General features: G+C 46.3%; 1 protein-coding gene across 1 annotated transcript in view; it reads right to left on the reverse strand.

Annotated features, from left to right (window-relative positions):
- Positions 1-337: 337 nt before the first annotated feature.
- Positions 338-27724, reverse strand: part of MYOCD (myocardin) — a 93528-nt gene continuing 66141 nt past the window's right edge. Inside the window, exons 8-14 of the mRNA XM_079905746.1 lie at positions 22965-23209; positions 21227-21380; positions 13176-14114; positions 10938-11081; positions 9511-9639; positions 6529-6586; positions 338-4204 (exon numbers count right to left, since the gene is read on the reverse strand). Of these exons, the coding sequence (XP_079761872.1) occupies positions 3630-4204; positions 6529-6586; positions 9511-9639; positions 10938-11081; positions 13176-14114; positions 21227-21380; positions 22965-23209 (2244 nt within the window). The 3' untranslated portion in view covers positions 338-3629. The remainder of the gene's footprint in view (positions 4205-6528; positions 6587-9510; positions 9640-10937; positions 11082-13175; positions 14115-21226; positions 21381-22964; positions 23210-27724) is intronic.

Raw genomic sequence — 27724 nt, forward strand, 5'->3', positions numbered from 1 at the left:
GGTAGGTTTTTGATTATTTTTTTCAGATTGGAAATAAATGTTTCTGAATGGCAAAGGCCACCAGTTCACAACCCCTTGACTATTTAGGTGAAGACCCTCTTGCTTTCCTCATTTACCAGTGCAATCATTTCATTGGAGAGAATCATTTCTCATCCAAAATTTTGCAATTTGCTTTTCATAATGCAGAGTTTTAGTTGAACTGAGAGGTTAGGACCTTCCCTTCCTTTCCGTTCCTTTCCTTTCCTTTCCTTCCTTCTTTCTCCCTCCCTCCCTCCCTTCCTTCTTTCCTTCCTTCCTTCCTTCAACTTCCTTCCTTCTTTCTTTCCTCCCCCCCCGGCTTTATAGCAGAGTGTGTGTCATCTCAGTAACGCTGTTAGCAGCAGAGCTTCTAATGAGCACTGGCTTAATGAAATCATCTGCACAAAGCAATTTCCTGACTCCACTGGATAAGCGTGAACCTACTGCACGAGCGTTGGGAAAAGCTGCAAATGTCTGCAGGTCTGCTTTACCACGGGGGGGTCCCAGGGGTCTTAAGAGAACTACATGTGGCTAGTTTCAAGCGAACCTTGACCCTGGCCATCTTCCTAAGTCTCTGTACATCTTTTAGTCATGCTCAATTTGTCACCAGAAAAGGAGACACAACTAAGAGTTTAAAAGAACTTAAAAAAAAAAAATCCTCAACCTCCTCCCAATTATCCTCAGTTTTATCTTGCAAATATCATATCTACGAAGAGACAGTGAATATGGCGGGTGAAGACTGTGGGAAGAGGTTAAAAACAACCATCCAGGAGGCTGCTCCGGGTTGTGTGTTGGTCTGTAGTTGCGAGTATCTTCACTGTGAGGCATATATGTCAGTGCCTGATAATATCCTAAAAATATCCCAATGAAAATGCATAGTCTTACAAAGATAGGGGCCTCCTAACCAAGTCTAGCACTTCAGACAGAAATACCCAAAGGAAAAAATAATTGACACTCAGACCAGAGTCTCAGAGATTGCTGTGCGATTGTTTTCCAAAGGAAGGGGGACAAAAATAACATTAAAAAAAATCACACAACGTGGCATAGGAGAAATGGACGGACCAGCGAGCTTTATCAAGATCTGAATACAACTTCGACGTCTGAGGAACACACAAACGTGAGGAATGTGTCACGAAGGTTTTCTTCTCCATAGCTTCATCGTCAAAGAAGAGACTGGCAATCTTCCCCTCTAGATGTTTGGTTCTGATAAAAGCAAAGTGTACCGTGTGGCTCTTTTAAAGCACAACGCAGATGGAGGAATGTAAAACAACTGTCATCTTCCACTGGTGCTCTCCCGTGAGAGACGGCAGTACCCTTTCCAGCGACCAACGGTGATGCTCTTCCGTCTTTTCACATCACAGTCAAGACGCGCTTGTTCATGGTAAGCAGGTGGCTGTGAGTCATTGGGTTGGAGCCATGAGTCATAAACAGAGAGGCAACGTGTAATCTGGGTGATTAATCAGGAACTCGCAGTGAGAAACGGCAAGATCATTTCACAGCAGATGGAGGCTTAAAGGCTTTTGGTATAGAACTCTAACACTGCCTTGAAGATACACACACATACACATATGTGTATGTATATGTACATATGTATGTGTATATATGGATACATATGTACACACACACCTATAGACACACATACATATACATATGTATATATCTATACACACATGCATGTGTGTGTGTGTGTGTGTGTGTACATCCCTCTCCTTCCCTCCTCACCCCCCAATAAGATCTGGCAGCTCTCAGAGTAGCAGTCACCAAAAACACTCTGTGTTCACACACGTTTACAAGTTAACAATGGAATGACTTCTAAATCTTTGGTTTTTTTTCAAAAAGAGAACTTCTAAAATCACAACATGTTTGGTTATTTTCTCCATAAGTGCACAGTGAACAATTTTTTTTTTTTTTTTTTTAACAAACGAAGAAAACAGTGCCTTAGTGATTTCAATAAAAAATAAAAACAGCGATAGCTACTTTCTACAGCATGCAACACTACGAAACGGTGAGCTGGAACCACAGTGAGCCTTAGGGAGACGATCCTGCAAGTTAAGTTTTTCAGTTCCCAGCGAAAGCACGAGAGGTAATGAGGAATGCACACGAGACCGTCGTCTTTTCTCCTTCCATCCTTTTCAACGTGCAATTGTGTTTTCTTTCAGAAACCCAGACCTGAAATACTCTCTCCTTGTAACTATGATTCGTATTTATCTTTACTATATAATGATTTCCGATTTCCCCAGAGCAACCCAAATCAGGGATTGCTATTAATCAAATGAGGGTAGAGACAGCTTTGTGACTAATGGGCCGAGTCATTGGTTTCTTCCTGAGGGCATTCTTTTGACTTCCTTTTATAGCAGATTACGCATACGGAGAATGAGTTCTCCAGGAGAACCTCGATTTTTTAGCTTTTTAACATATGGCTTTATTAGGGGTATGACAGCTGGTTAGAAGGCAGAAGTTCTCTTCTCCCGATGGTGGGGCAGAAAAGGAAAGATCTCCAACACAGGAGCAAGAAAGGACTGATATCTTGAAAGAAAAGCAGAGCGGGAGAAAGGTAAACAGAGGTGGACCACCTCCCACCAATAAGAAAACAAGAAAAGCAGCCTGACTTCTATAATCGTCCTGTTATAGTAACCCACGGTATTTATTTCCAGGACACGTGAAACGATGTTCTCTAGTCCTGTCTGAATGATCTCTGATACGGCTTCCTGAGGCTAGGGAGGTCCTTCTGCTCTGCCTACATGGTCCTCTCTAGTCTTCGACACTAAAGGGGGTTGTGCTGGAGAACTGTCTACGGCAGAAGGTTTTGCTTTTCTTCTTGCTTTAGGGTTCTCACCTGTTTCACAACGCTTATCACCACGGAGACAGTGGGAATGATTCGGCTACTGGTTGAGAAGGAGGGAAATTCTAGGTGGGGTTCTTGAGGCCAAAGGTGGGTCGGTTGTGGGATAGAATTGGGGCCACCACAACGGGGCAGCTTTGCGGCTGAGGGACGCTGAGTTCATTTCACTCCCCTGGGAATGGATTGGTCCTGTCCCTCTGTTCTGCCTTAAGAACCTGACACTGGGCCTGACTTCTATTTTGAAAGCCAGGTGACGGAGAGACAGGAAGCAGCTTCCGTCATGGGTGCGTCCTCCATCACCTCTGATGGACTGGCTTCCCTGTGCTCCCTAGAAAGCTTACATCTTCTTTCCACGGTATGTGTAATAAATTCATGAGAAAAGCTTACAAAGTGAGATTATGCCCCAACGATGCCTGAGAAGAAGTACGGGCTAGAAAAAAGACTGGTGTTTGAAAAGGCAGTGGAAGAATTTTTTTTTTTTTTTTGGCATTCTTGGTCTGAAAAAGCATATTTTTGAGTGCACTGCTGAAATCATGAACTGTCACTGAAGGCTGGTAAATATTACATTATCTATCTATATAGAAAAGACTCCGATTTGCTCTTGTTCGTTGTCACAGAAGTCTCCATTGCTTCTTTTTAACTCTCTCCGGCTTCTCCTTCCCCTCCTCCACCCCCCTCCTCCTTCTTTTGGATAATGTAAGTATTTACGGTTGTGTGCTCTCCCCCACCGGGTTCCTACTGGTCTTCCGTAGCACGCTGCGTCAGGCATCTACCACTGCTGTAAGTGGAGGTCCATGGGGGAATTCAAATTGAGATCCGTGACATCCAGGAAATCGATGTTGAAGATGCTGGGGCCGCCGGTGGAGAGGGAGCTGAAGCTCGGGGTGGAGCTGGGTGGCGTGATGTCCAGCCACTCCATACTTTCCCAAGGAGATTCCGTGAAGCTTAAGGGCAGCCCACTGCTGTCCACGGAAGAGGGTGAATACTGAGTCTGCATGGGGGAGAGGGGGCCCGGCAGGATCTCATGCGCGTTGAAGAGGTCTTCTGCAGCCTTCCCGGAGAATCCATCCATCATCCCATCGAAAGGGGGTTCCTCGCTCCCGATTTTCAGAAGGGCGACGTCGCCCACCTTCCCCAAGGGGCTCTGGGAATTTAATAAGACTTCAAGGTGCTCGTTGCTGTCGGCGCCGTAGTGATCGAAGGAGAGCTGGCCTCCTGCAGAGGCTGGTTCAAAGGAAGCCGGGGGCTTGGCGGGGAGGGCAGCAGTGGGGCTTCGAGAAGACCCAGGTATCTTTGGGACTTTTTGAAGACATGAATGATCCTCTCTGGCGTCGGCTGGCATTTCTGTTGGTAAAACACAATGGGAATTGTTCAAGCACTTCCGCTCGAGCATGACACGTGCATGAATCTCTGGAATGAATGACTTACGTGTAGACACAGGAGATGGCCATGCTTCTCGGGTCACTGCTCATCACCCAGTCTGATCCCCAAACTGCTCTGTATATCCTCAGTTCTTCCCTTGGGTCTCTACCCAAACCCTCTCCTGCTGGAAATTCCACTCTGTGATTATTGATTGCTCAAAGCAGGTTCTTTTACCTGCTTCTTCACTGACACCTGGCTGTCCCCTGAGGACACTACATCCTCCGTTACACCCTCACTGGGGGTTCCTTTGCTGCAGAGTCAGAAGATGGGTCATCAGGTCCTTTCCCATTGCCACGTTCTGATTGTCACTCCCCCTCATTATTATTAACTCCTCAGTGGTTTTTTTCTTTTTTTTTTTGCGGTACGCGGGCCTCTCACCGTTGTGGCCTCTCCCGTTGCGGAGCACAGGCTCCGGACGCGCAGGCTCAGCGGCCATGGCTCACGGGCACAGCCGCTCCGCGGCACGTGGGATCTTCCGGGACCGGGGCACGAACCCGCATCCCCTGCATCGGCAGGCGCACTCCCAACCACTGCGCCACCAGGGAAGCCCTCCTCAGTGGATTCGAGGGTCATGCTGCTCTCCTTGGCCTCGCCCCCGCCCCCCAGTCTCCTGGCCCCTCCTCTTCATCCACTGAAAACTCTACTTCCGGTTCATTGTTTTCCTCCCACTTCAACTCTTGCCATCCTCTGTGCCTTCAGCATCCCCAGAAGTGACCCGTTGTCCAGCTGGCCTCTCCGTTCCTTGACACTCCATCCCTCCAACCCAGCTGATTCCGCCATTCCCATTCTGCCGGACACAGCCTGGACTTGGTTGTCCCCAAACACTGCATCCCCCTGAAAGCTCGATTTCGATCAATATTGCCAACTCTCTGTCCATCTCCTCCTATTCCTCTAGCTCCCCTCATAAGGACCCCACGACAACAACTTCTCAGCCCGCTGGGGTCACCCCAACCTACCAACTCTGCTGTTTTATCACCATCCATCAGCCCCTTCTGGTTTTTACTTCTTGTCCCGCCTATACTCCTGAGACACCATTGTAATTACTCTCTCACAAATATCCTTAATCCCCTTTTCCTTTTCTCCCATCACCATACTCCCTTGGCAAAAGCCCGCATCTGGATGAATCTTATCATCTGTTTTCTCTGAGCCTGCCCTGGATCGGCTGGACGTTCAAGAGAAAAATTACACAATGAAGCTGCCCGGTTTCTCTTTAACTTCATGATGTCAAGCCTACGAGGGGCACTTAATACCGCCTAGGGATCCTACTGTGTTTCTCCAGAAAACTCAATTCACTTGGGATCAATTCATCACTGTTCTTCTTTCCTGGAACCTCCCGTGCTCCCCTCTTGTACCCCGACTCTTTGCAGACCTTGCCAACATACTTCATTAAAAATATAAGGGTGTCTGATAGGAACCCACTCATCTTTCCATTACAAAACTTACAACGATACATACCCCTGTGTCCATCTTTTCCTTTTTCCCTCTTGTTACAATGGAAGAATTGCCTGTTTACTTGCTTTTTCCCCATCTCCCCTACCAGACCGCAAACCCCCTAAAGGTGGAGATTGTGCCTGGTACAGTATTGAACCTAGTATGATGCCTGACCACTTTTCTCCCTGAAATTTTAAATGTCGTTACTTAAGGGCTCAGATCTGGAGTCTTTTCTTTCTATGCACACGTTCTCCTTACATGATCCTACTCATTTGTGTGGTTTCAAATTTTAGGCACATACTATGTAATTTTTAAAAAAGAAATAAATGAATGACTTAAAAGGAGGCAAAAAGAACACACTGACCATTTTTTACTTGAATGCCGTGTGAACATGAATGGGCCATCAGTGGGAGATTACCAATTAAATTTCATTTTGAGTAGGTAGCACAAAACTTGCCTTATCTGCTTTCTTCTTCTTATAATTAAGAAGAGGGGGACGTTGGGATTAGAACAGTAGGGACAAGTGGTGTAGCAGGAGAAAACATTTAGGGAAACACGGACTGAGCTGAAAGATGAAAACTGTTAAAATGACTGATGAAAATTTTTCTGAGGACAACGGGACAGAGGCAGTGAGGAATCATCATCTATGCCTTCTATTCACATTATCTCTGCTTCAAATGTGGACGGGAGGCTGAGAGGAAGTGACACTCAACCCTGAGACGACTTTTTGGTCCAGCTTACAATGAGCATCTGACCTTGATCCTAAGGTTTGCTCCCCAGAGTACATGCAGGTGCAGGGCATCCTGATGCCTTACCTCCACTTTCAATGAGGACATCCAGGAGTTCGTCCATCTGCTGACTCTGGGTCATTTGCTATTGCAAAGTAACCAAAGGAGAACAGAGAAGTTAAAAAATGGCAACCGCTTCTGTAGGAAATCATTAGAAGCAGCACAACAGGCTTTTGAAGTAGGTCTGGCTAGGGTCTGTTTTGTTTTAATTGTGGTAAAATACACACAACATAAAATTTACCATCGCAACCATTTCAGAGTGTGCAGTTCAAGTGCATTAAGCTCATTCACATTGTTGTGCCACCGTCACCACTGTCCAGCTCCAGAACTTTTTTCATCTTGCAAAACTGAAACTCTGTCCCCATTAAACACTAACTCTCCATTGCACCCTCCCCCAGCCCCTGGCACCCACCGTTCTATTTTCTGTCCCTCTGAATTTTTTTTTTTTTTTTTTTTGGTACGTGGGCCTCTCACTGTTGTGGCCTCTCCCGCTGTGGAGCACAGGCTCCAGAAGCGCAGGCTCAGCGGCCATGGCTCACGGGCCCAGCTGCTCCGCGGCATGTGGGATCTTCCCGGACCGGGGCACGAACCCGCATCCCCTGCATCAGCAGGCGGACTCTCAACCACTGCGCCACCAGGGAAGCCCTGTCCCTCTGAATTTGACAACTCTGAGTACCTCGGATAAGTGGATTGATACAGCATTTTTCCCTTTACAGCTAGATTATTTCACTTAGCATAATGTCTTCGAGGTGCATCCACGCTATATGTATCGTATGTCAGAGTCTCCTTCCTTGTAAATGCTGAGTAATATTCATTGCATGTACAGAATATGTATTTGGTTTATCCATACCTCCATCAATGGTTTATGCATTCATCCATTCAACCAACTTAGGTTGCTTCCACCTTTTGGCCTTTGTGAATAATGCGGCCATGAATATGGGTGTCACTGACTAAAGGTTTTTGAACCATGTGTGATTAAAGCTCAGTATGAATTCTAGACAGGAAAACTACTGAATAGAACAATCTATTACAACAAAAGAAGGGGAAAAGGAGGCAGAATGCTCCCCAGCCCAGAGTTCTTCAGAGTGAATTCAGTTGTTTGAGAAGCTTCCATCCCAGGAGATGGGCACCTTAACACATATATAGTATGGTCATTTTTTATCACTTTGAAGTGACTTGGGTAGGACACAAAACAAGCCTCAACAAATTTAAGAGGACAGAAGTTAGTTCAAGCATCGCTTCTGATCACAATGGCATGAAACTAGAAATCAACCACAGAAAAAGAAATGAGAAAAAAATGCTTACATGGAGACTAAACTACATGCTACTAAAAAAACCAGTGGGTCAGCGATGAAATCGAAGAGGACATTTAAAAATATCCAGAGACAACTGACAGTGAAAACACAACCGTACAAAACCTATGGGATGCCGCAAAAGCAGTTCTTAGAGGGAAATTCATAGTGATACGTGCCTTCCTCAAAAAAACAAGAAAATTCTCAACTTACCACCTAAAAGAACTGGAAAAAGAACAAACAAAACCTAAAGTCAGCAGAAGCAAGGAAGAATTAAAAGAACAATAGGAAAAAAATCAATAAAACCAAAGGCTGGTTCTTTGGAAGGGTAAACAAAATTGACAAACCTCTGGCCAGACTCACCAAGAAGAAAAGAGAGAGAACCCAAATAAACAAAATAAGAAATGAGGTGACTCAGCTCTGCCTCCCATTTGGTTGCTGAGGATGTGACCCAAGAACCTGGTTCACATTTCTCTGGTTCCTCATTGTGATAGCTTGTGGAATCTATCGTTTGTACGGACTACACCTTCCCCTCTGGCTCATCTGAGTTGTGAAGCAGAGTCCGTTTATGGAAGTCCACTTTGCCTGGCCTTTTTTTTTTTCTTTTGAAACCAAGAAGGATGTGTTGATGTTTACAGATACCAGGGGACAGGAATGGGGAGAACAGAGGCATAATTGGATCTCACTCTTCTGAGAGCTGGGTCCCAATAAACACAGGCATCAATGATCAACGTGGGTGAGAGCACTGCTTAGAGAACGAATCATTTGCATTAAATGCCTACAAGGTCTGGCAGGTCATGTAAATGAGCCAAACGCAGAGCAAGAGAGAGAGAGGAGTAGAGGCTAGAACACATGTTCTGGTCCAAGGAGGCGACGATACTTTGTTTCAGGCAATGGTTGTCTGGCAGAGATGTGCCTCCGGGTTGCCAGTTCTCTGATTTTTTTTCAGAAATGGGAAAGCCTACGTTTTGCATAAAATTTCCCGATATTTAAAACACTCTCTCATCTAAATGAAATCTAACTGCAGGCTGACTTTGCTCTGCAGGATACCAGGGGGCAGCCACCGATGGAGATGGTATTTTCTGGGTTGAGCACACACAGAGGGCCACGTGATCCTTTATCCACATTCAGGCCATTTGAAATATAAGATCACGCATTGCTGGTTTTTTCTTTCTTTTTTTTTTTTTTTTACTTATTATTTGAAAATTTTCCAAACATAAATGGAAGTGGAGGCTACGACAAACCTCCACGATTACCCAGCTTCTACAACCATTCATATTTTACTAGGATCACTGAATTTTGAAGCTAGGAAGAAACTTAGAAACGACTGGCCCAGCAATTCCTCTCGTATATTTGAGTACCTATCCCATGTCTGGACCATGTGATAAATGCTGCATCATCTGAAATCCTTATGCAGTAGATATCGTCCCCATTTTATGTAAGAGAAGTTGAATACTTGCCCAACGGTAGTGGGAGAGGCAGCTGGCACGAAGCCCAGGCATCTGGGCGTCCAGCCAACCTCTTCTCTCTCTGCCTCAGGCAGCATCTGTACACACACAACACATCCCCACAGTGAGCATCTAGACATTTTGCTCATTCCAGCAGGGAGGTGACAGACACGCTCAACAACAGAATCTCCACGCGTGAGGCCGCATCATGTAAAAACACGTCCGCTGAGTCAGCCTACTCTTCCGTAAAGACCAGATCATGTGCTTACCTGCTTTACTGCATCTTCATAGGATGGAGGCTGGCTTATCTCTGAAACTGCTGAAGTTGACTTAGAAAAAGTTGGGGATGGAAGTGAAAACTTTGGCCCTGACTTATCAGAAGAGTGTAAACCAGCCATCTGGGTGAGTAAAACGCAGAGAAAGACAATCAATCCATGCGTCGGAAACGGTACAGCTTCTGTTTTAGAAACGACAGGCTAAATTCTGCAAACATTGACTTAAGGCAAAACAAAAGCTGCAGCTTAAATTTATGTTACATATATACCACAGATACATATTAACAATGGTACACATCACTATGGACTCAAAGCTGGAGGCGTCTCAGGATGGGAACCTCGAAAATTCATTTCCCCCCTCTAAGGTACACCCTGTCTGTTGGGAGAAAGTGAGATGAGAAAAGAAAATAAAGCAAAGGGTCCATCCAATCAGACATGAAGAGCTCCACCAACCCAGGAATTTCCAGAGTGATTTATCTCCCACCTCATTTCATTCCTAAGTGGATGTATATGCAGACAGTTGCAGGCAGGTGTTGCCAGGGTATCTCTTCATGAGCCAGCCTTGGGGATTGTGAGAGCATTCTGTGCAGTGCCCGGGACCTTTCAGGGTCTCTGTCCCCTCAGGATGCCCTGCCCTGGGGCCTGCAGCACTTTTGTGTCATGGCCGTCTCACGTTTGTCTCTTTTTTTTTTTTTTTTTTTTTCTGGTACGTGGGCCTCTCACTGTTGTGGCCTCTCCCGTTGCGGAGCACAGGCTCCGGACGCGCAGGCTCAGTGGCCATGGCTCACGGGCCCAGCCGCTCCGCGGCATGTGGGATCTTCCCGGACCGGGGCACGAACCCGCATCCCCTGCATCGGCAGGTGGACTCTCAACCACTGTGCCACCAGGGAAGCCCATTTGTCTCCTTTTTACCATCTTCCCACTGCTCCTTGAATTCCCTGTGTCCCGCATCTTTTATATCCCCGATTATCCCACCTGCTGACATGTATCCGCATCTTTTATATCCCCGATTGTCCCACCTGCTGACACGTAACATCTCTTCCCTTTTGCACCATGATTCCAACTTTCTGCATCTCTCCAGTCCTTTCCGAGGACCCACTACTTCTTTCTCCACATTTTTTTCCCATGAGCCCTGACTCCAATCTTGAACTTCACTGAACCAGGTCTGTTTGCCATGATGTTTCGCAAACATACCAAGGCCGTGTTAGTTGGCATGATTTCTGGGATGAACCCTGGAAACAGTGCCTTGGAATACCCTCACTTTTATCTGTACATCCATTTCTGTCCTTTTCAAGTGGACTTGTTTCTATCCAAAATGTAATTTCTTTCTGCCTTTGAACCTCAACATTTGGAGAACAGGGGCCACAGAGAGAGAAGAGGCAAAGCCAACCCCCAGTTTAAAGCTCTTCCCAGGTGCCTACCTTTTGCTGTACACCTGGGCTTTTGGGACAAGAGTTGCCCCCGGCACCATGACTGCTGTCTGCCTGGGCTCCAGAGAAAGAGGGGTGAAGGCTGGAAGGCTGGGGAGAGAAGCTTGAAGGATGGCCCTCACGTGCCCCTGAGTTCTGTAGAAAGGAAGAAGGACAAATTAAATGGCCACCAGCAGCATATTTGAGGGTAACCTTTGCTGAGACAACTAGTCCCTGCCCTGGTATCTCATCTTTCCAAACCTCCCTGAATTCCATCACCAAAGTCTCAGATCTGGCTTTCGACGTATCATTTCCTGTTCACAAACTTTCCATGGTTTCCACACATCTACATCGTAGGGTCTCCACATCTAACCAGGATAAGTCTTCCAGACGCTCCACAGTCGAGTACGATTTCCCTCTGCGAGCTTAAATTCTACTAACCCCTCCGGGCCCTGGACATACTCCCTCCCTGTGTTTCTTCACATGGAGTGATCTTTTCCCGACTCTCCTTCTCCAACTCCACTTCTCAAGTTCAACCCCTTTGCAAAGCCTTCCAGACTTTTCTAGCACTTCATGGTCAACACCCACTGCCATGCTCTGGGGGGCATTTAATGTCAAAAGTGCCCATCAGTGATGTTATCCTATATTGCTTTTTATCTTTTGATTTTTTTTTATTATGGAATCATTCATGTCTTTACAAAGAGTGCTTTGTAAACCATCAATGACTGTACAAATGGTAGTTCTTCTTCAGAGTATCGATATCCTTCAATTGAGCCCATTCTGGTCCACAGCTGTATATTTCAAGAGCTATTTTCACCTTTGTTGCCTAGGCCATGAGGCGCTCAATACCTGTTGTCAATGAGGATGGTAATCCGTGTGAGTTTCAGCTCCTCCCAGAGTGCTGACTGAGGTCTGAGCACCATTCACGTGAATGTGTTGTTCTGGTGGGTTCATAAAAATGCATTCGCCTTACCTATGGCCACGCCTCATACTCCCAGGGTAGAGAATATTCAGTGGGAAAAGGGCATGCATTTTAGAATCTGATAAACCTAGGTTCCTGTGACGCTGGGCAACTGGCTTCTCCTCCCTGGGCCTTATTTTCCTCAATAGCAAAGAGTGATAAATTGGAACTCGTAAGGTTGTTGTGACAATGAATGAGATGACTCATGTACATGCCTCTTATTACCCGGTACACGGCAGGCATCCAATTAATGTAAGTGTTTTTCCTATTCCCTTTCTAATAACATGGATTCCAGAACCTTTTGATAACGTTAACTGTCTTTCTCAAAGAGACTTTCCTAATAATTCTTTGTTTTCATGGATAAAAGGAAAGTCCTGGATGGTCACCTTGGTCTAGTCTTTGAACGGGTCACTGTTCTAAGCCATCCCTACTCTCGCTCTGCACCAAACACACTGGTTTCTTTCTGGTCCTTGAACATTCCACACGTGCTCCTACCACAGGGCCCTTGCACTTGCTGCTCCTTCTTCACCTGCAATGCCTTTGCCTCAAGTATTTACAAGGTTTTCTCCTTTACCTCCTTCAAATGTCCCGGGCCCTTCCCTTTAAAGTTGTAAACTTCCAAACTCCTAATCTCCCTTCTCTGCCTTTTTTCTGTAAAATGTATCATCTTCTAATGTGTTAAACACTTACTTATACCTTTTGTTTACTATCTGTCTCCCCATGAGAATAGGGATTTTGTTTGGCCAGCTCAGCACTAATCCCCAGAGACTAGAACAGAGCCTGGCACACCGTAGGTAAAGATCTGCACCGTGCAGACCATGACATGGCCATGGTAACTCCCTCTTTGGCCCTCTTGATGAGTTGGTTTGGCCTATGGTAAGGCTAGATACCAAGGGGTCCTGGGAACAGCCCCACGAGCCCAATCCAGCCCCTGGCTTGTTTTTGTAAATAAAGTTTCACTGGAACACAGCCACGTGCATTCGTTTACCAGTTGTCTATGGCTGCTTTCGTGATCCAGGCGTAGGGCTGAGGAGCTGTGACAGAGACTGTACATCCCACAAAGCCAAAACCACTTATGATCTAGCCCTTTCCAGAACAAGCCACGCTAGTCTCGGAAGCGAGTTCGCTCTACTGTAAAGGCTTGTGCATCGTGGCGTCGGGCAGCTGCTACTGGGTTTGTGGCGAACCCTCCCCGTGACAAGTTCCAACGTCAGCTCTGTAGCAGCTGCACGTCCACGTCCCGCTTCCAGGAAGACGGGTTCACCAGGCATGGGGCCAGGAGTTCTTACCTGTGCAGTACGCACCTGGCTGCCGACAGGTGAGGAGACCCTGTGCTCTTCTCCTTGGGCGCCCGAAGATGCGGGTAGGAAGTAATGGTTGTTTGGCGAGGGGGGCAAACTGATGTGCTGCGGGCTTTTCACAGCCCCGAGGGGCGAATGCTGCGGGGAGCACTGCGGGCTGAGGAATGTGGAAGAAAGTACGCTGGTTTGACCCGAGGGCTCCGCACAGTGAGCGTTCCCGAGGGGCAGGAGCTGAGCATCTTCACGAGCCGGCGGCTGGCCCTCGGAGCAGGCGCTCTGTCTTTTCACAGCTATTTGCGGGGACGCGAACGGACAGCTGGAGGTGGCGTCTTCCTGCTTGATGGGGGCGGCCGGGAAAGGCAGCAGCTTCTTCTCGGGACAGTGGCTCCTCTTGTGCTTCTGCAGCTGCAGCCTCAGCTCCTCCACCTGCCTCTGTTCTTGCTGGAGTTTCCAGGTGAGCTCGTTGATCACCTTCTGCTTCTCCACCAGCATCTTGTCCTTCTCGGAGTCCAGTCCGTCCAGCTCGGGAGGGATGGAACCCCCATTGAGACTGCCCATGAGGCTTTCCTCGGGGCACGCGTGGACTGGGGACGGATGCAGGCCAAAGGACGGGGAGGCATCGTTGAAGGTGTCCGGCAGGGACCCCGCCACCGACAGGTCCGAAGAGGCGGGCGAGATTGGGGGGCTGGAGCTCGTGCTGCCGAAGTGGTAGAAGCCGTTGGACAAGGCGCCGGTGGACGGGGAGGACTGGTAATTGGGCAGCGCGTTGCTGGGTGTCACGGGAAAAGTGACAGTCGTTATGTCACCGAAGTTGGGCACAGGGTTCCCAGAACAGTCCTGGAAGGGCCGAAGCCGGTCCATGAGGGCCGTCTTGGTGCCGGACACCGGCAAACCTCGTATTCGAAGCTGCTGTCTTAACTCAGAGACCTAAAGAAACCAGGCCGTCGTTAGTGCTGCTTAATGACAATCTTTTAAAAATGTATTTATTGTCACAGAAACTTTAAGACATCACGAATGGGATTTTATCATGTCCCCTTCCTTGTTTCCGATTTCCTCCCCTACACCAGATGTTCGACGGTTTTGCACAATTTTACTGATTTGAAAATACTGGCATACACCATGTTTTCACGGGTCCAGATTATAGAAATGTCCAGCTCAAATGAACCACGGCGGTTATCTGGTCTACTGCTCTCCAACCCCCATCTGGGTCCTTGTCCCCACTTTACAGGTGAGAAAACTGATACCTGCCTGGGTTTGGACATCAACCCTCAACCCACAACATCAAAGCAGGCTGACGCCCCAGGACCTCTGCATCCTAGTTGAGTGCCCTGTCCACCACCTCTTTGCCACCACTGGCAAGAGCATTACAGCACAGCTGGGCCCCAGCCCGGGGTTCCTGATTCAGCAGGTCTGAGTTGGGGGCTGAGAATCTGGGTTTCTAGCAAGTTCCCAGAGGATGCAGATGCTACTGGTCTCAGGACCAGGTTCTCAGCCTTGCAGTTCTGCCTCACCATCAATGTCCTAATTTTACTGACTGGCTTGGTAACAGTCATATACTGAGAGAAGTGTGTGCGGAGATGAGACCATCATTCAAATCCTGGCCCTGCCTCTTCCCAGCTCAGTGATCTTTCTGTAAAATGGGTCTGACAGTACCTCCCTTATACATTTTTGTGAGGATTAAAATGGCCTAAAATTTGTAAAGGGCTTGGAGTAGTGCCTCACAAATTGTTAGTGCAGTGTGTTTGCTATTATTATTACGTTGATTCACATGGAATTATTTCAACCCTGCAATTTTATATAATATATATATATTATATAAAATTGCAGGGTTGAAATAATTCCATGTGTTCATAAATCACAGATATGTAAAAATATGACAGACATGATAGAACACTTTAGATCCATTAAAACTGACGCTATTTGTTGATATAGAATAATGAGTAATTATTTATGGTATATGATTAAGTGAGAAATGTTTGAATTGCTTGATTCTATTTCTATAAGAATTATATAAACATGTGTATGTGTGTATATGTGTGTGTGTGTATATATATATATATATACTTAAACCTATGCTTGCAAGATGAAAATGTCTAGATAAAAATATGCTAAAATGTTAACAATCGTTCTCCTTACCTGTATTTCCAAAATAGCCCACATCAGCATATTACTTTTGTAATTAAAATGGGAAATATATTAAATACCTAAATGTCAATAATTCCATAAAACAGCCAGAAATCTATAGGGAAATATTCTTCTGATACTTTGCAGGGAAAGATCTTTCAAGCCTCAAAGCAAAGAAAGTAATAATAAAAATATTGACCACAAAAATTGAAAACTATAAGTCAAAAATACTGGAAGAAAATGCAAATGCAAACAGTCATCTCATTAAAACAATAATTGCAGGGCAAGTAATAAAGTGTTCGTAAGCTCAATGTATCAAAAGAAAAAGACTGACACCCAGTATAAAACTGGGTAATGGACATGATCCAATCCTTCACAAACAAAAGATAAAATTAAAAGAAAAATGGCCAATAACATATGTGTACCATCATTAGTGTTCCAAGAAATCCAAATAAAATAAGTATGTACCTAGCTTTGTATTCATCAAATCGACAAAGAAATGAATAATAACACTGTGTCAGTGAAGTAGCAGAAAAATAATTGAATAAAAATGTTAAGAAAAAAAAGCTTTTTAATACCTTGCTATTCCAAGTGTGGTCTTTGGACCAGCAGCATCAGACAGCATCTGGAGCTTACGGGAGAAATGCAGAATCTCAGGCCCCTCCCCACACCTATCAAATCAGAATCTGCATTTCACCACGAGCCCCAGGTGGTTCACTGGGCACATTCAGGCTTGAGAAGTGCTGCCCTAACACACTACCTCTGGGAATAGATTGGCACAAATGTTCAGGACAGGAATGGGGCCATATGGATCAAGAGTTCTTAAAAATAGTTATATATTTTGGTTTAGAAGTTCCACTCCCATGTATTTAGCCTGGGGAGATAATTAGAGAAATTAATAAATGTGTGTACAAATTTTATATCTATATATATATTTTTTGCGGTACGCGGGCCTCTCACTGTTGTGGCCTCTCCCGTTGCGGAGCACAGGCTCCGGACGCGCAGCCCCAGCGGCCATGGCTCACGGGCCCAGCCGCTCCGCGGCATGTGGGATCCTCCCGGACCGGGGCACGAACCCGTGTCCCCTGCATCGGCAGGAGGACTCTCAACCACTGCGCCACCAGGGAAGCCCACAAATTATATTTTTAATAGCAAAAATTTGGAAGCAAGTTAAAAGTCCAATAGAGGGATGTCAACGAGGTGGAGAAATGATATGCCAGTATTAAAAAGAAAAATCTTATTGAATATTAAACGTTATGAAAAAGTCCATGATAAATAAAATAAAAGAGCATGCCCGAAGTATACGCTCACATAATTATTTTAAAATAATTATTTTAAAACCAAACACGTTCATGCATATTTTAAGTCTAGAAGGATACCGAATCTGTGAGTTAATTGTCTTTTAAAATACTTGGGACTTCCCTGCTGGTCCAGTGGTTAAAACTGCGCCTTCCACTGCAGGGGGCGCAGGTTCGATCCCTGGCTGGGGAACTAAGATTCCACATGATGTGCAACCAAAAAAAAAATACTCTTCACTTTTTTATACGTTATCATATTTCAATAGTGAATATATATTACATTAAGAGTTATTTTAAAAGTTATCTCAAAAAGGATTTGAATAACTTACCGTACCACAAGCAATAAAATACGCTCTCGGCCCCCCAGCCTGGCTAGCATTGTTTTACCATTTTCTTTTAGATTTGCTGGTTTGAAAAAGTGCAAGATGGCAGCTCATTACTGTTTTAATTTAGAGTTACTTAAAATTAATGAGCTCTACGTTTATTTTTAGAATCTGCTCTGGCACTGAATAATTTAAACAACATTATTAAATAATGCGGCTCATATTCTAAAATAAAATGAATACTTGTTCAGTCCAGTTTGCTATAAATTTCAGAATATTATGCTGTGTAGGCTTGCCTGGGACAAAGATTTGTATAAACCTCTTTCTTACATTCCCTGGTGTTTTATTTTTTTAATTAATTAATTTTTTGGCTGTGTCATGCAGCATGTGGGATTCTAATTCCCCGACCAGGGATCAAACCCGCACTCCCTGCATTTGAAGCACAGAGTCTTAACCACTGGACCACCAGGGAAGTCCCTCCCTGGGGTTTTAATCGTTGATAAAACTTTAAACCATTTATTACGAAAAATTTCAAACATACACAAAAGTAAATAGAAAAGTGTAGCGAACCCACAAACCCATTAACCAGCTCTGACGATTATCAGCCCGCATTTGTTTCATTTATACGCCAATCTTGTTTGATTTACACCCCAAACTACTTCTTCCCCTACATTTCCTGAATTATGTGGAAGCAAGTTATACATTTTAATCTGTAAATATTTTGGTATCTTTGTCTAAAAAGTAAGTACTTAAAAAATATAGATATAAGATCATTATCACACCTAAAAAGATGAATAATTATTTCTTAATATCCATCAAATATTTTCCCAATTTTTTAAACTTCCCATTTACTTTCTCTCTCCTCCCCCGACCCCCCATGCTCTCTGGTTCTCTGACTCTCCAGTTTGTTAGAAGCAGGATACAAAAAAATCCATATACTGTCAAATTTCCACTTAGAACTTTTTAATGAGAAATCAAATTTTTTTCTCAGTGCCTTTCCCCTTTCACTTCTTTTTTTTTCTTTCTTTCTTTTTTTTTTTGTGGTACGCGGACCTCTCACTGTTGTGGCCTCTCCCGTTGCGGAGCACAGGCTCCAGACGCGCAGGCTCAGCGGCCATGGCTCACGGGCCCAGCCGCTCCGCGGCATGTGGGATCTTCCCGGACCGGGGCACGAACCCGTGTCCCCAGCATCGGCAGGCGGACTCTCAACCACTGCGCCACCAGGGAAGCCCTTCCCCTTTTACTTCTATGAAGCAAAACATAAGCATTTTTCTGGAAAACATCACCTTCATTGCCTTACCTTTCTGATTACTTTTTTTGAGGGTTACCTTCATTAAGTCCTCTGATTTCTTCCTTTCCCTAGATGTTTCCATCATTCACCTCCTTTATTCCTCTTCTCTCCTTCCTTTCCGCCTTCTCCATCCTTCCCTCCCACTCTTTCCATTTTGTTCTCCTTCTATCTCACTTGCTGCTCTACTTCCAACCCTCCCCATTATACAAACGATTCCAAGATTTCTGTTCCTATCCCTGACAGAACAGGTGAGCTGAGCGAGGCTAATATACGTCTAACTGATGGAAACTGCCTAGACTTTTTCTCTTGGTTGTCCTCCTGGTACTTGTGCTCAACTTTTCTAAACTGAATGAACTTGCCAACATACCTTGAAACCATCTCCTCAGTCTACCCTCCCAATTTCTGCTACTGCTGTAACTCTCCCAGGTGACACCTCTCCCCATACACCCAGTAGTCAAGCCCAGTTCAGGTTTCTCCCGTCTACCCCCCGCCCCCTTTCCACTCTCAAGAATGACAATAGCAAAGCCTTTGATATCAGTCACTTGAGTTCAAGCCCCAGTTTTGTCACGTAGAAGCTGGTTAACTTGCATTTCACTTAACCTCTTTAAGATCCTGATTTATTATGTTTACATTTAAAACTTATCTTGTGGGGCAAAAATTAAGCCAAATCTCAAAGTAAACAAAACTGATAAACTTTTAGCCAGACTCATCAAGAAAAAAAAGGGAGAGGGCTCAAATCAATAAAATTAGAAACGAAAAAGAAGTAAACAGTGGACACCACAGAAATACAAAGGATCCTAAGAGACTACTATGCCAATAAAATGGACAACCTGGAAGAAGTGGACAAATTCTCAGAAAGGTACAATCTCCCAAGACTGAACCAGGAAGAAATAGACAATATGAACAGACCAATCACAAGTACTGAAATTGAAACTGTGATTTAAAAACTCCCAACAAACAAAAGACCAGGACCAGGTGGCTTCACAGGTGAATTCCATCAAACATTTAGAGACGAGTTAACCCCTCTCCTTCTGAAACTATGCCGAAAAATTGCAGAGGAAGGAACACTCCCAAACTCAATTCTAAAGCAAACCTCTGAAAGCTGGCCGACCGATAGTTTATACTCAAAAAATGGTAGTTCCCACTGTCACCACCACCATCTCCTTATACCTCTGTTAATTACTGTAACTATAACCAGCCAATGATTCTGCGCATGTGCACGCCAAGGAAACCACCTCTAGGGGCTCTGATAGGCACATCATAGCTGGACTATGTTTTCTTTGGGGCCAAGACATCTCCAGTCCTACGTGATCTGAGCTCCCATCCAGAGATAGACTACTTAAAAAAAAAAAATCTTTGTAGAAGACATATGACATAAAAGTTACCATTTAATAATGTGTAAGGGTACAGTTCAGTGGCTTTAAGTACATCCACGATGTTGTGCAAATATCACCACCACCCATCTCCAGAACTTTTTCATCATCTCAAATTGAACCTCTGTACTCATGAAACACTCACACTTTATTCCCCTCTCCCCTGGGAACCAACATTCTACTTTCTGCCTCTATGAATTTGAGGACTCCAGGGACCTCACAGAAGTGGATGCACACAATATTTGTCCCTTTGTGTCTGGTTTACTTCACTTAGCATAAAGTCTTCCAGGTGAGAGGAGCTACTTCTGTCTCTATGGATTGATGATCTGCGGGGGTGTGGAGGGTGAGGGGCCACCGCTCTGCAGAGCAACGTCATACACCTGACGTCCTCCTCTAGGTTTACAGCTGCCAAACTGAAACAAACTCGACGAAACCTAAGCACTTTTATTCCAAGTGTAAGGAACAGAGAAACCTTTGATATCAAAGCCCAAGATACATTTTATCTACCAGTGTTGACATTTGGTGGCCACTGAACTTCCTCTAATTTGAAAGAGTCCCAAGCCTACTTTTCCCCCAAAGGAGAGAATGACTGAGGGCTGAGCATGGGAAGAAGGATGACCAAGGAGGACTGAGGGCTGGGGAAGGGCCATAGGACTGGCCCAGTGAGGACCACGGGGGCCTTTAGGAATTTAGTGTTTTTGGGGAAAAATGATAAGATCCTCTTGGGGAGAAGAGTAATCGGTGGGGTGGAAACTAGGTAAAGAGGTGCAATCATGGAGCTGCAGTAGGCATTAGAGGGAGGTGTGCCCACGCATTGGAGACCCGGAAGGGCCCTGCCTCCATCCTTTTCTGTCCTTTTGTAAACACCGGACAGACGAATCTGGCGATCCTGAGGACTGCTCTGAAACACACCAGGTTCAACTCAAAAGGCCAGCGTCCTTTCAGTGAACAGAGATCCATGAGTGTGATCCAGAGTCAACTGCTAGCGCACGTGTATCCCTTAACAAGCTGCTGCTACACTTCAGGGCAGAAGTTCTCAGAACTGGGGATTTCATAATAGAACAGCACCTGGTCTTAAATTGTATTATCGACGTAGGGTTCCCAACGTTTTACCTCGTTGAGTAAGGACTATTCTCCGTATTTAATAGCATCCTGATGGAAGAAAAAGAAATAAAACACCAGAAACACTCAACTTCTATCCACTGCTGCCATCATTTCCCGATGGAAAGGATGTTTTGACATTCAAAACATTGTGGGGAAATAAATACTTCAAATAAAGACTGGTCAGATATATTGAACGCAGTTAGATTCATGAAAAGCTCTTGACGTGGCTCTTGTTTTTCTTATTTCAAGAGACTGGTAAAAGTTCATCGTGAAGTTGGCCATTGGAAACTTGTATCAATCTCAAAGCCGCCCTCTGCGCTAAGGGCTAGCACGTATACGATTCTATTTGACTCTTACAATGACTCATTGCAAAGGAGGAATGTGAGAGGCAGAAACATTAAGAGAAGAGCTGAGCTGGGAGCCCCCAGTCTCCTGTTCTATTGGGTATCCAACCACAGTGGTTAAAAATATATATATATTTGTTAAAAAAAGAAAGAAAGAAAGAAAATCATGTCAAACCGTATACCTTCAGATCATCTAGGTTGGATGGGAGTGGGCCTGGCTTGAGAGAAGAGACACCAGTTTGTCCAGAAAAACTGTTTTTGGCAGGAGACAAAGGGGTATTGCTCAGCGGTGCTAAAGGAGGGTTTGGATTTCTGACCACCTGCTCATTTGGTTCCCTGAAAAACAAACAGAAAAGAGGCACTTAAAATATCATCAAATACAGTCAGCTATACATCTGGGGGTGCGATACTGTGATTTAGAATAGGAAATATATATTTGGTCTTCATCCTGGTTTCTGGCCTAGCTCCTAAAACCCTTGGGATTTCCTAAGTCATGAGAGCGCAGAGCTGTCTTTTGTTATCCTAATGAGGTGACTCTTGGAAGCCACCTAAGGATGGAGGGTGGTGGCCTGGAGAACCAATCATGTGATTAGAGGGTTGGAACTTTTAGTCTCGCTCCCGACCTCTGGGGAGGACAGAGGGCTGGAGGTTGAACTGATCGGCAATGGCCAATGATCTAATCAACTGTGCCTATGTAATGACGTCTCTATAAAAACCCAAAAGGATGGGGTTTGGAGAGCTTCCGGGTTGGGTAGCATGTGGAGACTTGGGGAGGCTGGTGCACCTGGAGGAGCCACAGATGCTCTGCCTGCCTCCCATGTACCCTGCTCCAAGCGTCTCGTCCATCTGGCTGTTCCCATGGGGAGTTACATGCTTTTCCAATAAACCGGTTACCTCGTAAGTAAAATGTTTCTCTGAGTTCCCTGAGCCACTCTAGCAAATTAATCGAACCCAAGGAGGGGATTGTTGGAACCTCCCATCTGTAGCTGGTCTGTCAGAAGCACAGGTGACAACTTGGACTTGTGATTGGTGTCCGAAGGGGGAGGGGACAGTCTTGTGGGACTGGTGTCAGAGAGTTGCTTGGCAGTGTGGGGAAAACTGGGTGACCAGAACCCTCAGGGGGTGGCTTGCAGTTAGACTGGATCACAAGCTAATTGCCCAGAAGGATCAGGCGTGTAATAATAAATACATCAGCAACAATAATCAGTGCAACGTCATAATAAATCAGTAGAAGTGGCAGGGTGAGGAAGAACCAGAGTGGGCCAGATGGCAAGCGGCAAGCACCCCTCAAGCTGGTTTTGGGGAGACAAGAGGGAGTGGTGGAGACTGTGGCCGCGGGAGAGGCCCGTCCATCTGTGATTTAGCAGATGCCCTGTCCTGGGGAGGAAGGAGCGTGCGCACGAAGCTTGATCGCGTACAGCACGTGGCACGATCACCAGCATGACCCGAGGTTGAACAGAGGCAGGTGGGGGAACCTACATCCCAACTTCATGGTTGAGGGGAAAGACCCTTTACAAGGTGACCTAACTGTGAGATCACACACTGGGCTCAGGAGTCAATCTTTGGGGCTGTCACCCAGTCACTCAGCCCTGAGCCAATTCCTGAAACGTAATCCGTATTGGACTGGCTCCCAATTCCAGCGTTACATTCTTAGATGGCTCCTCCCCTCCGTTCTCTAGCGCTAATACTTTCCCCAAAGAGGCCTCTTACCAGGGGCACTGATGTACCTGCTTCCTCCCGGCCTTCCGTCCCTGAAAAAGTGGGCGTGGTTTCTGAACCGTCACGCTCTAAACACACCGGACCGGGATGTGGTGCAGCGCAGGACTCGCTGGGTCCCCAGGGGCTGGCCCGGGGGCCTCGGCCAGATAAGCCACCAGCAGCGTCTGCCCCCAGGCGCCAGCCTGGGCTTGCCTGACTTACTTGAGCTGAGCTTGGTGGAGCCCGGGGTAGCTGAAGCAGTGCTGTTGCTGCTGACTGAGGATCTGCAGCTGCAAGAACAGCTGCTGCTGCTGGAGCAGCCGGGCGTAGGCGGAATCCATGGGCGGAGGGGACTTCTCGGCCTTCTGGTCCGGGGGGATGTACTGGTGATATTTGAGCTTCTTCACCTTTGGCTTGGGGTCCTTGGGCTTTTTGTGGCGGTTCTTACTGTCGCTCAAGGACTTGGACTGCAAAGCGGATGGAGAAACGGCATGTGCTTTAGGTGATGGATGGGAATGGCTTGGCATCATGAATTATCTCTAGGAGGTTTCATGGGATGGATGTTCCTGAACCCCCGACACACAATACAGCAAAGGCAGGATGCACAAAGAGATCCTGGACGTTAAGGTACCTAACGGGCAGATCCACTGCAAATGCATCGCAAAGGAAGGACACCCCTGAGGCGGGGAGTCTTGAGTCTTAGAAGTGGCTCCAGGAGAATTTCCTTCCCGGAGGAGAGGGAGAGGTACACTTGTGTTTCATGAGGACACCTTTTTTTTTTTTTTTTTTTTTTGTGGTACGCGGGCCTCTCACTGTCGTGGCCTCCCCCACTGTGGAGCACAGGCTCCGGACACGCAGGCTCAGCGGCCATGGCTCACGGGCCCAGCCGCTCCGCGGCATGTGGGATCTTCCCGGACCGGGGCACGAACCCGTGTCCCCTGCATCGGCAGGCGGACTCTCAACCACTGCGCCACCAGGGAAGCCCGAGGACAACTTCTTAACCTAAAACCACCTGACGGCCTAACGAAGGAGATATTCTGCTCTTGGGATGGATTCAGAAGAAAGCTCTTTCATCTGTATGCATGTAATCACCTTTAGTGAAGCCCTTAGTACGCTGACTTATTAATGACGTAAACTCAGATGAAGTTCAATTTGCCTCTGAAAATCCAGAATGTGGACCTTTGTTACCTCAAACGTAAGATCAATTCCCCTTCCCATCAAACACTGATATAAGATCAGGAAGTGACATTCTCTGAACTAAAGATTCTTTATTGACTATGAGAAGGGCTAGTCACCCACTGGGACCTTTCCAGAAGTTACCCATCATGAAGCACGATTTGGACCCTTGAAAAAAGTTAAGGACACAGGCTCGTAAGTGAAGACACATTTTTGAACATGGTACAATCATCCAACTTCATGACATCTCAATTACCTCACTTGCAAGTTGGGAAAAACATTCTCTACTTTTGATCTCAGTAATCAATGGAAGGATGGTGAAACATACTGTTGAAATAATAACAGATTTCAAAGGACAGTGTGATTATATTTATAACCCACTCCTAAAATCCAAAGGCCTCCATAGATTGGAAAGCAATAGATCCATACTGGAATCGGTTAAAAAACATACATTTCCAAACCCTGACTTTATTACAGAAGATTGAAAGGAACATAGACATGGTGATGGTAGAGTCTTTTGAGGATCTGGGGACAAGTGGGAGGGAAGGTGTGGTACCAGCAGTGTCCAGAAGAGGGGGCTCCTGAATAGCTGGCGGGCATGTTGTGACTGGGCAGCTTCCCCGTTTTAACCACAAAAGTTTTCTCTGACTCAGCGCATCCCTCCACCGAAGCCTTTTTTTTGTGTTTTCTCAGGGAGGCTTCTTCTTGGAGACCAATGAACAATGAACTCAAGTATTCCCGTGGGCTAGGGGCTCTCCTCCCTGCTCATTCATCGGTTAGCGCTCCAGGTAATGAATCAGTCTTCTGCACTTGGGAGAGTTTCTGCAGGGCTCCTACAGTCAGCTCTGCCCTGCTTTGCTCCGGTGCAGCCTCCGCTCCCACTCCTAGAACTTGCTTGTCTGGGGGAGCTGCAGCCCTGGGTCTAGCAATTAAGTCAGGGGCTAAGGCATTTTCTCTATCTGTCGCCTTAACATAGGGACTCTGAACATTTTAGAAGGTACGAAAATCGGACCATTTTCTCTGGATAGTGAGGGGCAAAGGCCGCTGAACCCATGGAACTCCGAATCCCTGGAACTGTACAGTTTCATATTTTTGACACCAGAGGATACTAAGGCTGTGGGTTTGCTTTTGTTTTCTTTCTAGAACTGCATGGCCGATAGAAGGGGAGCACAGTCATCTTTCTAAAGCAGACCTGGATCCCAAATCCAGTGGTTTAAGACTTGGGCATGAATGTATAAAGCAAGTTAGTGTAAGGCAAGAGGGAGTGGTGGGGCCTGCAGCTAGAGAGGGCACGACTTCCTAAAGGCCTTCTGCTTCGAATTCGCACACATACTGCGCCGGGCACGCAGCACGCCCCCCAAGCCACCTGCACTCAGTTTGTCCATCCCGCACGGCACACTGAAGTCCAAACTGCAGCCTGCAAAGGAGACCATCACCAAGCTGCCTAAACATACTCGTCTCCAATGGCTTACCCCTCCTGACTCTTCTCCTTGTCATTTTCTGCCATCTGCGACTCCCTCCTCTGCTTACTGTCTGACGTCGGCTCATCCTTCGAGGCTGGCTCAAACCCTGGCTCACCTGGGAAGCCTTTCCTAACCCACAGTGAGGCCTCTCCTCTGCATGTCTCACATGACACTCGAGGCTGCCCCGTAACGGTCACACTGCTGCAGACCCTGCTGAGGAGGGAGGGAGACGGACATCCAGCCCCAGGTCTGCTCCCGAGGCTACTGGCCCTGATGGGGGGCTGTGGCCACCTGGGGAAGGGGACTCTCCTTCTGTATTGCAGTAAAATACAAGGAACACAGAAATCCCCAGTCACCATTCAGTGGCATTTACCGCATCTACAATGGGGTGCGACCATCACTGCTACCCAGCTACAGAACATGTTCATCACCTCGAAAAGTCACTCCATCCCCATTAAGCGGTCACTCCCCATCCCCGCTTCCCTTGGAAACCACGAACGTGCTTACTGTCTCCACGGATGTGCCCATTCCGAAAACTGCATAAAAATGGAATCAGACACTGTGGTGCTTTGTGTCTGGCTTCTTTCACGCAGCATGTTTTCAAGGTTCATTCACGCCGTAGCAAGAATCAGGGCTTCATTCCCTTTTCTGGCTGAATAATCTTCCATTGAATGGATATGCCCTATTTATCCATTCTTCACTTGATGGACATTTAGGTTAGTTCCAACTTTTGACTATTGGGAATAGAGCTGCAATGAATATTGCCGCATACATTTTTGTTGGAACACCTGTTTTCAATTCTTTTGGGTGTGTATCTAGGAGTGGAATTCGCTGGGTTACGTGGTCATTCCGTGTTTAATTTACTGAGGAACCACCAAACTGCATTCCACGCAGACGCGCCATTTCACATCTCCATCAGCAGTGCACGAGGGTGCCGATTTCTCCACACCCTCATCAACACTTATTATTTTCCATTTTTAAAATTTTAGCCATTCTAGTTCGTGTGAAGTGGTATTCTGTCGTGGTTTGGAGCTGCATTTCCCTGACAACGAATGACATGGAACCCCCTTCTCGTGTGCTTGTTGGGCAATTTGTTTATCTTTGGAGAAATGTCTATTCAAGTCCTTTGGGGCACATTTTTCTTACTTGCTCAAAGCCCCATATGGACTAGTGGTGGCTGTGATATCAGACTAGATTGTAGGCTCCTTGAGGGCAGGAATCATGGGGTTTTTTTTTTGTTTTTGCAGTACGTGGGCCTCTCACTGCTGTGGCCTCTCCCGTTGCGGAGCACAGGCTCCGGATGCGCAGGCTCAGCGGCCATGGCTCACGGGAGCAGCCACTCCGCGGCATGTGGGATCCTCCCGGACCGGGGCACGAACCCGTATCCCCTGCATCAGCAGGCAGACTCTCAACCACTGCGCCACCAGGGAAGCCCAGGAATCATGTTTTATTCAACCTGATATGCACTACTTGGAGCCTGCAATGTGAGCACCGTTCTCTTATAGAGGATTTTACAGTTTTCAAAGAGCATTCTTGTGCATGCTCTCCATGGCCTTGTTTTCAGAGTATTCTTGTGCATGCTCTCAATGGCCTTATGTGAAGCTTACGCAGTCGATAGGGCAGAGATGTTTTCCCCTAGCTGGGTTGCTTCCTTCTTTGAGAAGCCCTCTAGTAGCCTCCTAGCTTAGAGATGATGAATATTCATCAGCTGAGAACCCACAGGCACTGACCAGTCAGAAGAGCTGTTGGCTTTCACGTGAGTCCTGCTGGACCAGCTGGTTATCAACCCTGCTCCTCGTTGAAACTGACTGTCCTTCCTCAGGGCAACTATTATACTCCCTTAGTACCAAGAGGCTGAAGGCTTTGCTCATTTGCATTAGGCAGAATTTAAATACTTTGGTAGAAATACCGATGCAATTTCTCCTGGCACACAACGTTAGAAATCCCTGAATCATCCCCTCCACCCTCCACTTGCAGGGAACAAAATTCATCCATGCCACTTATTTTCAACGCTGTTGAGCTGAGTGGACTGTAGGCTGGGTTTAAGCCACTGCAGTCTGGGGAGCTTTCCTGGAAATCGGAAATACCCGCCCTCCATTTATAAGATGAAAACCACTCCTGTGTACATGCAGTGGAGGGGGCGGCAGGTGGGCACCGTTACTTTAGCATTGATTCTAACTCAATTTACAACCTTTTCAAAAAATGTGTCTTAAGAATCATCTCAGCATCAAGCGGTGGCTTTAGAGCTGAGAGAACATGCCCCCCGATCAATCAGAAGTTATTTGGGATAAAACGAAGAAAGTCAAATGACTACCAGGCAGTTCACTGAGGAGAAAGTACTCT

Source organism: Stenella coeruleoalba (genome assembly GCF_951394435.1).
Source record: "Stenella coeruleoalba genome assembly, chromosome: 19".
In the NCBI taxonomy this organism is placed as follows: Eukaryota; Metazoa; Chordata; class Mammalia; order Artiodactyla; family Delphinidae; genus Stenella; species Stenella coeruleoalba.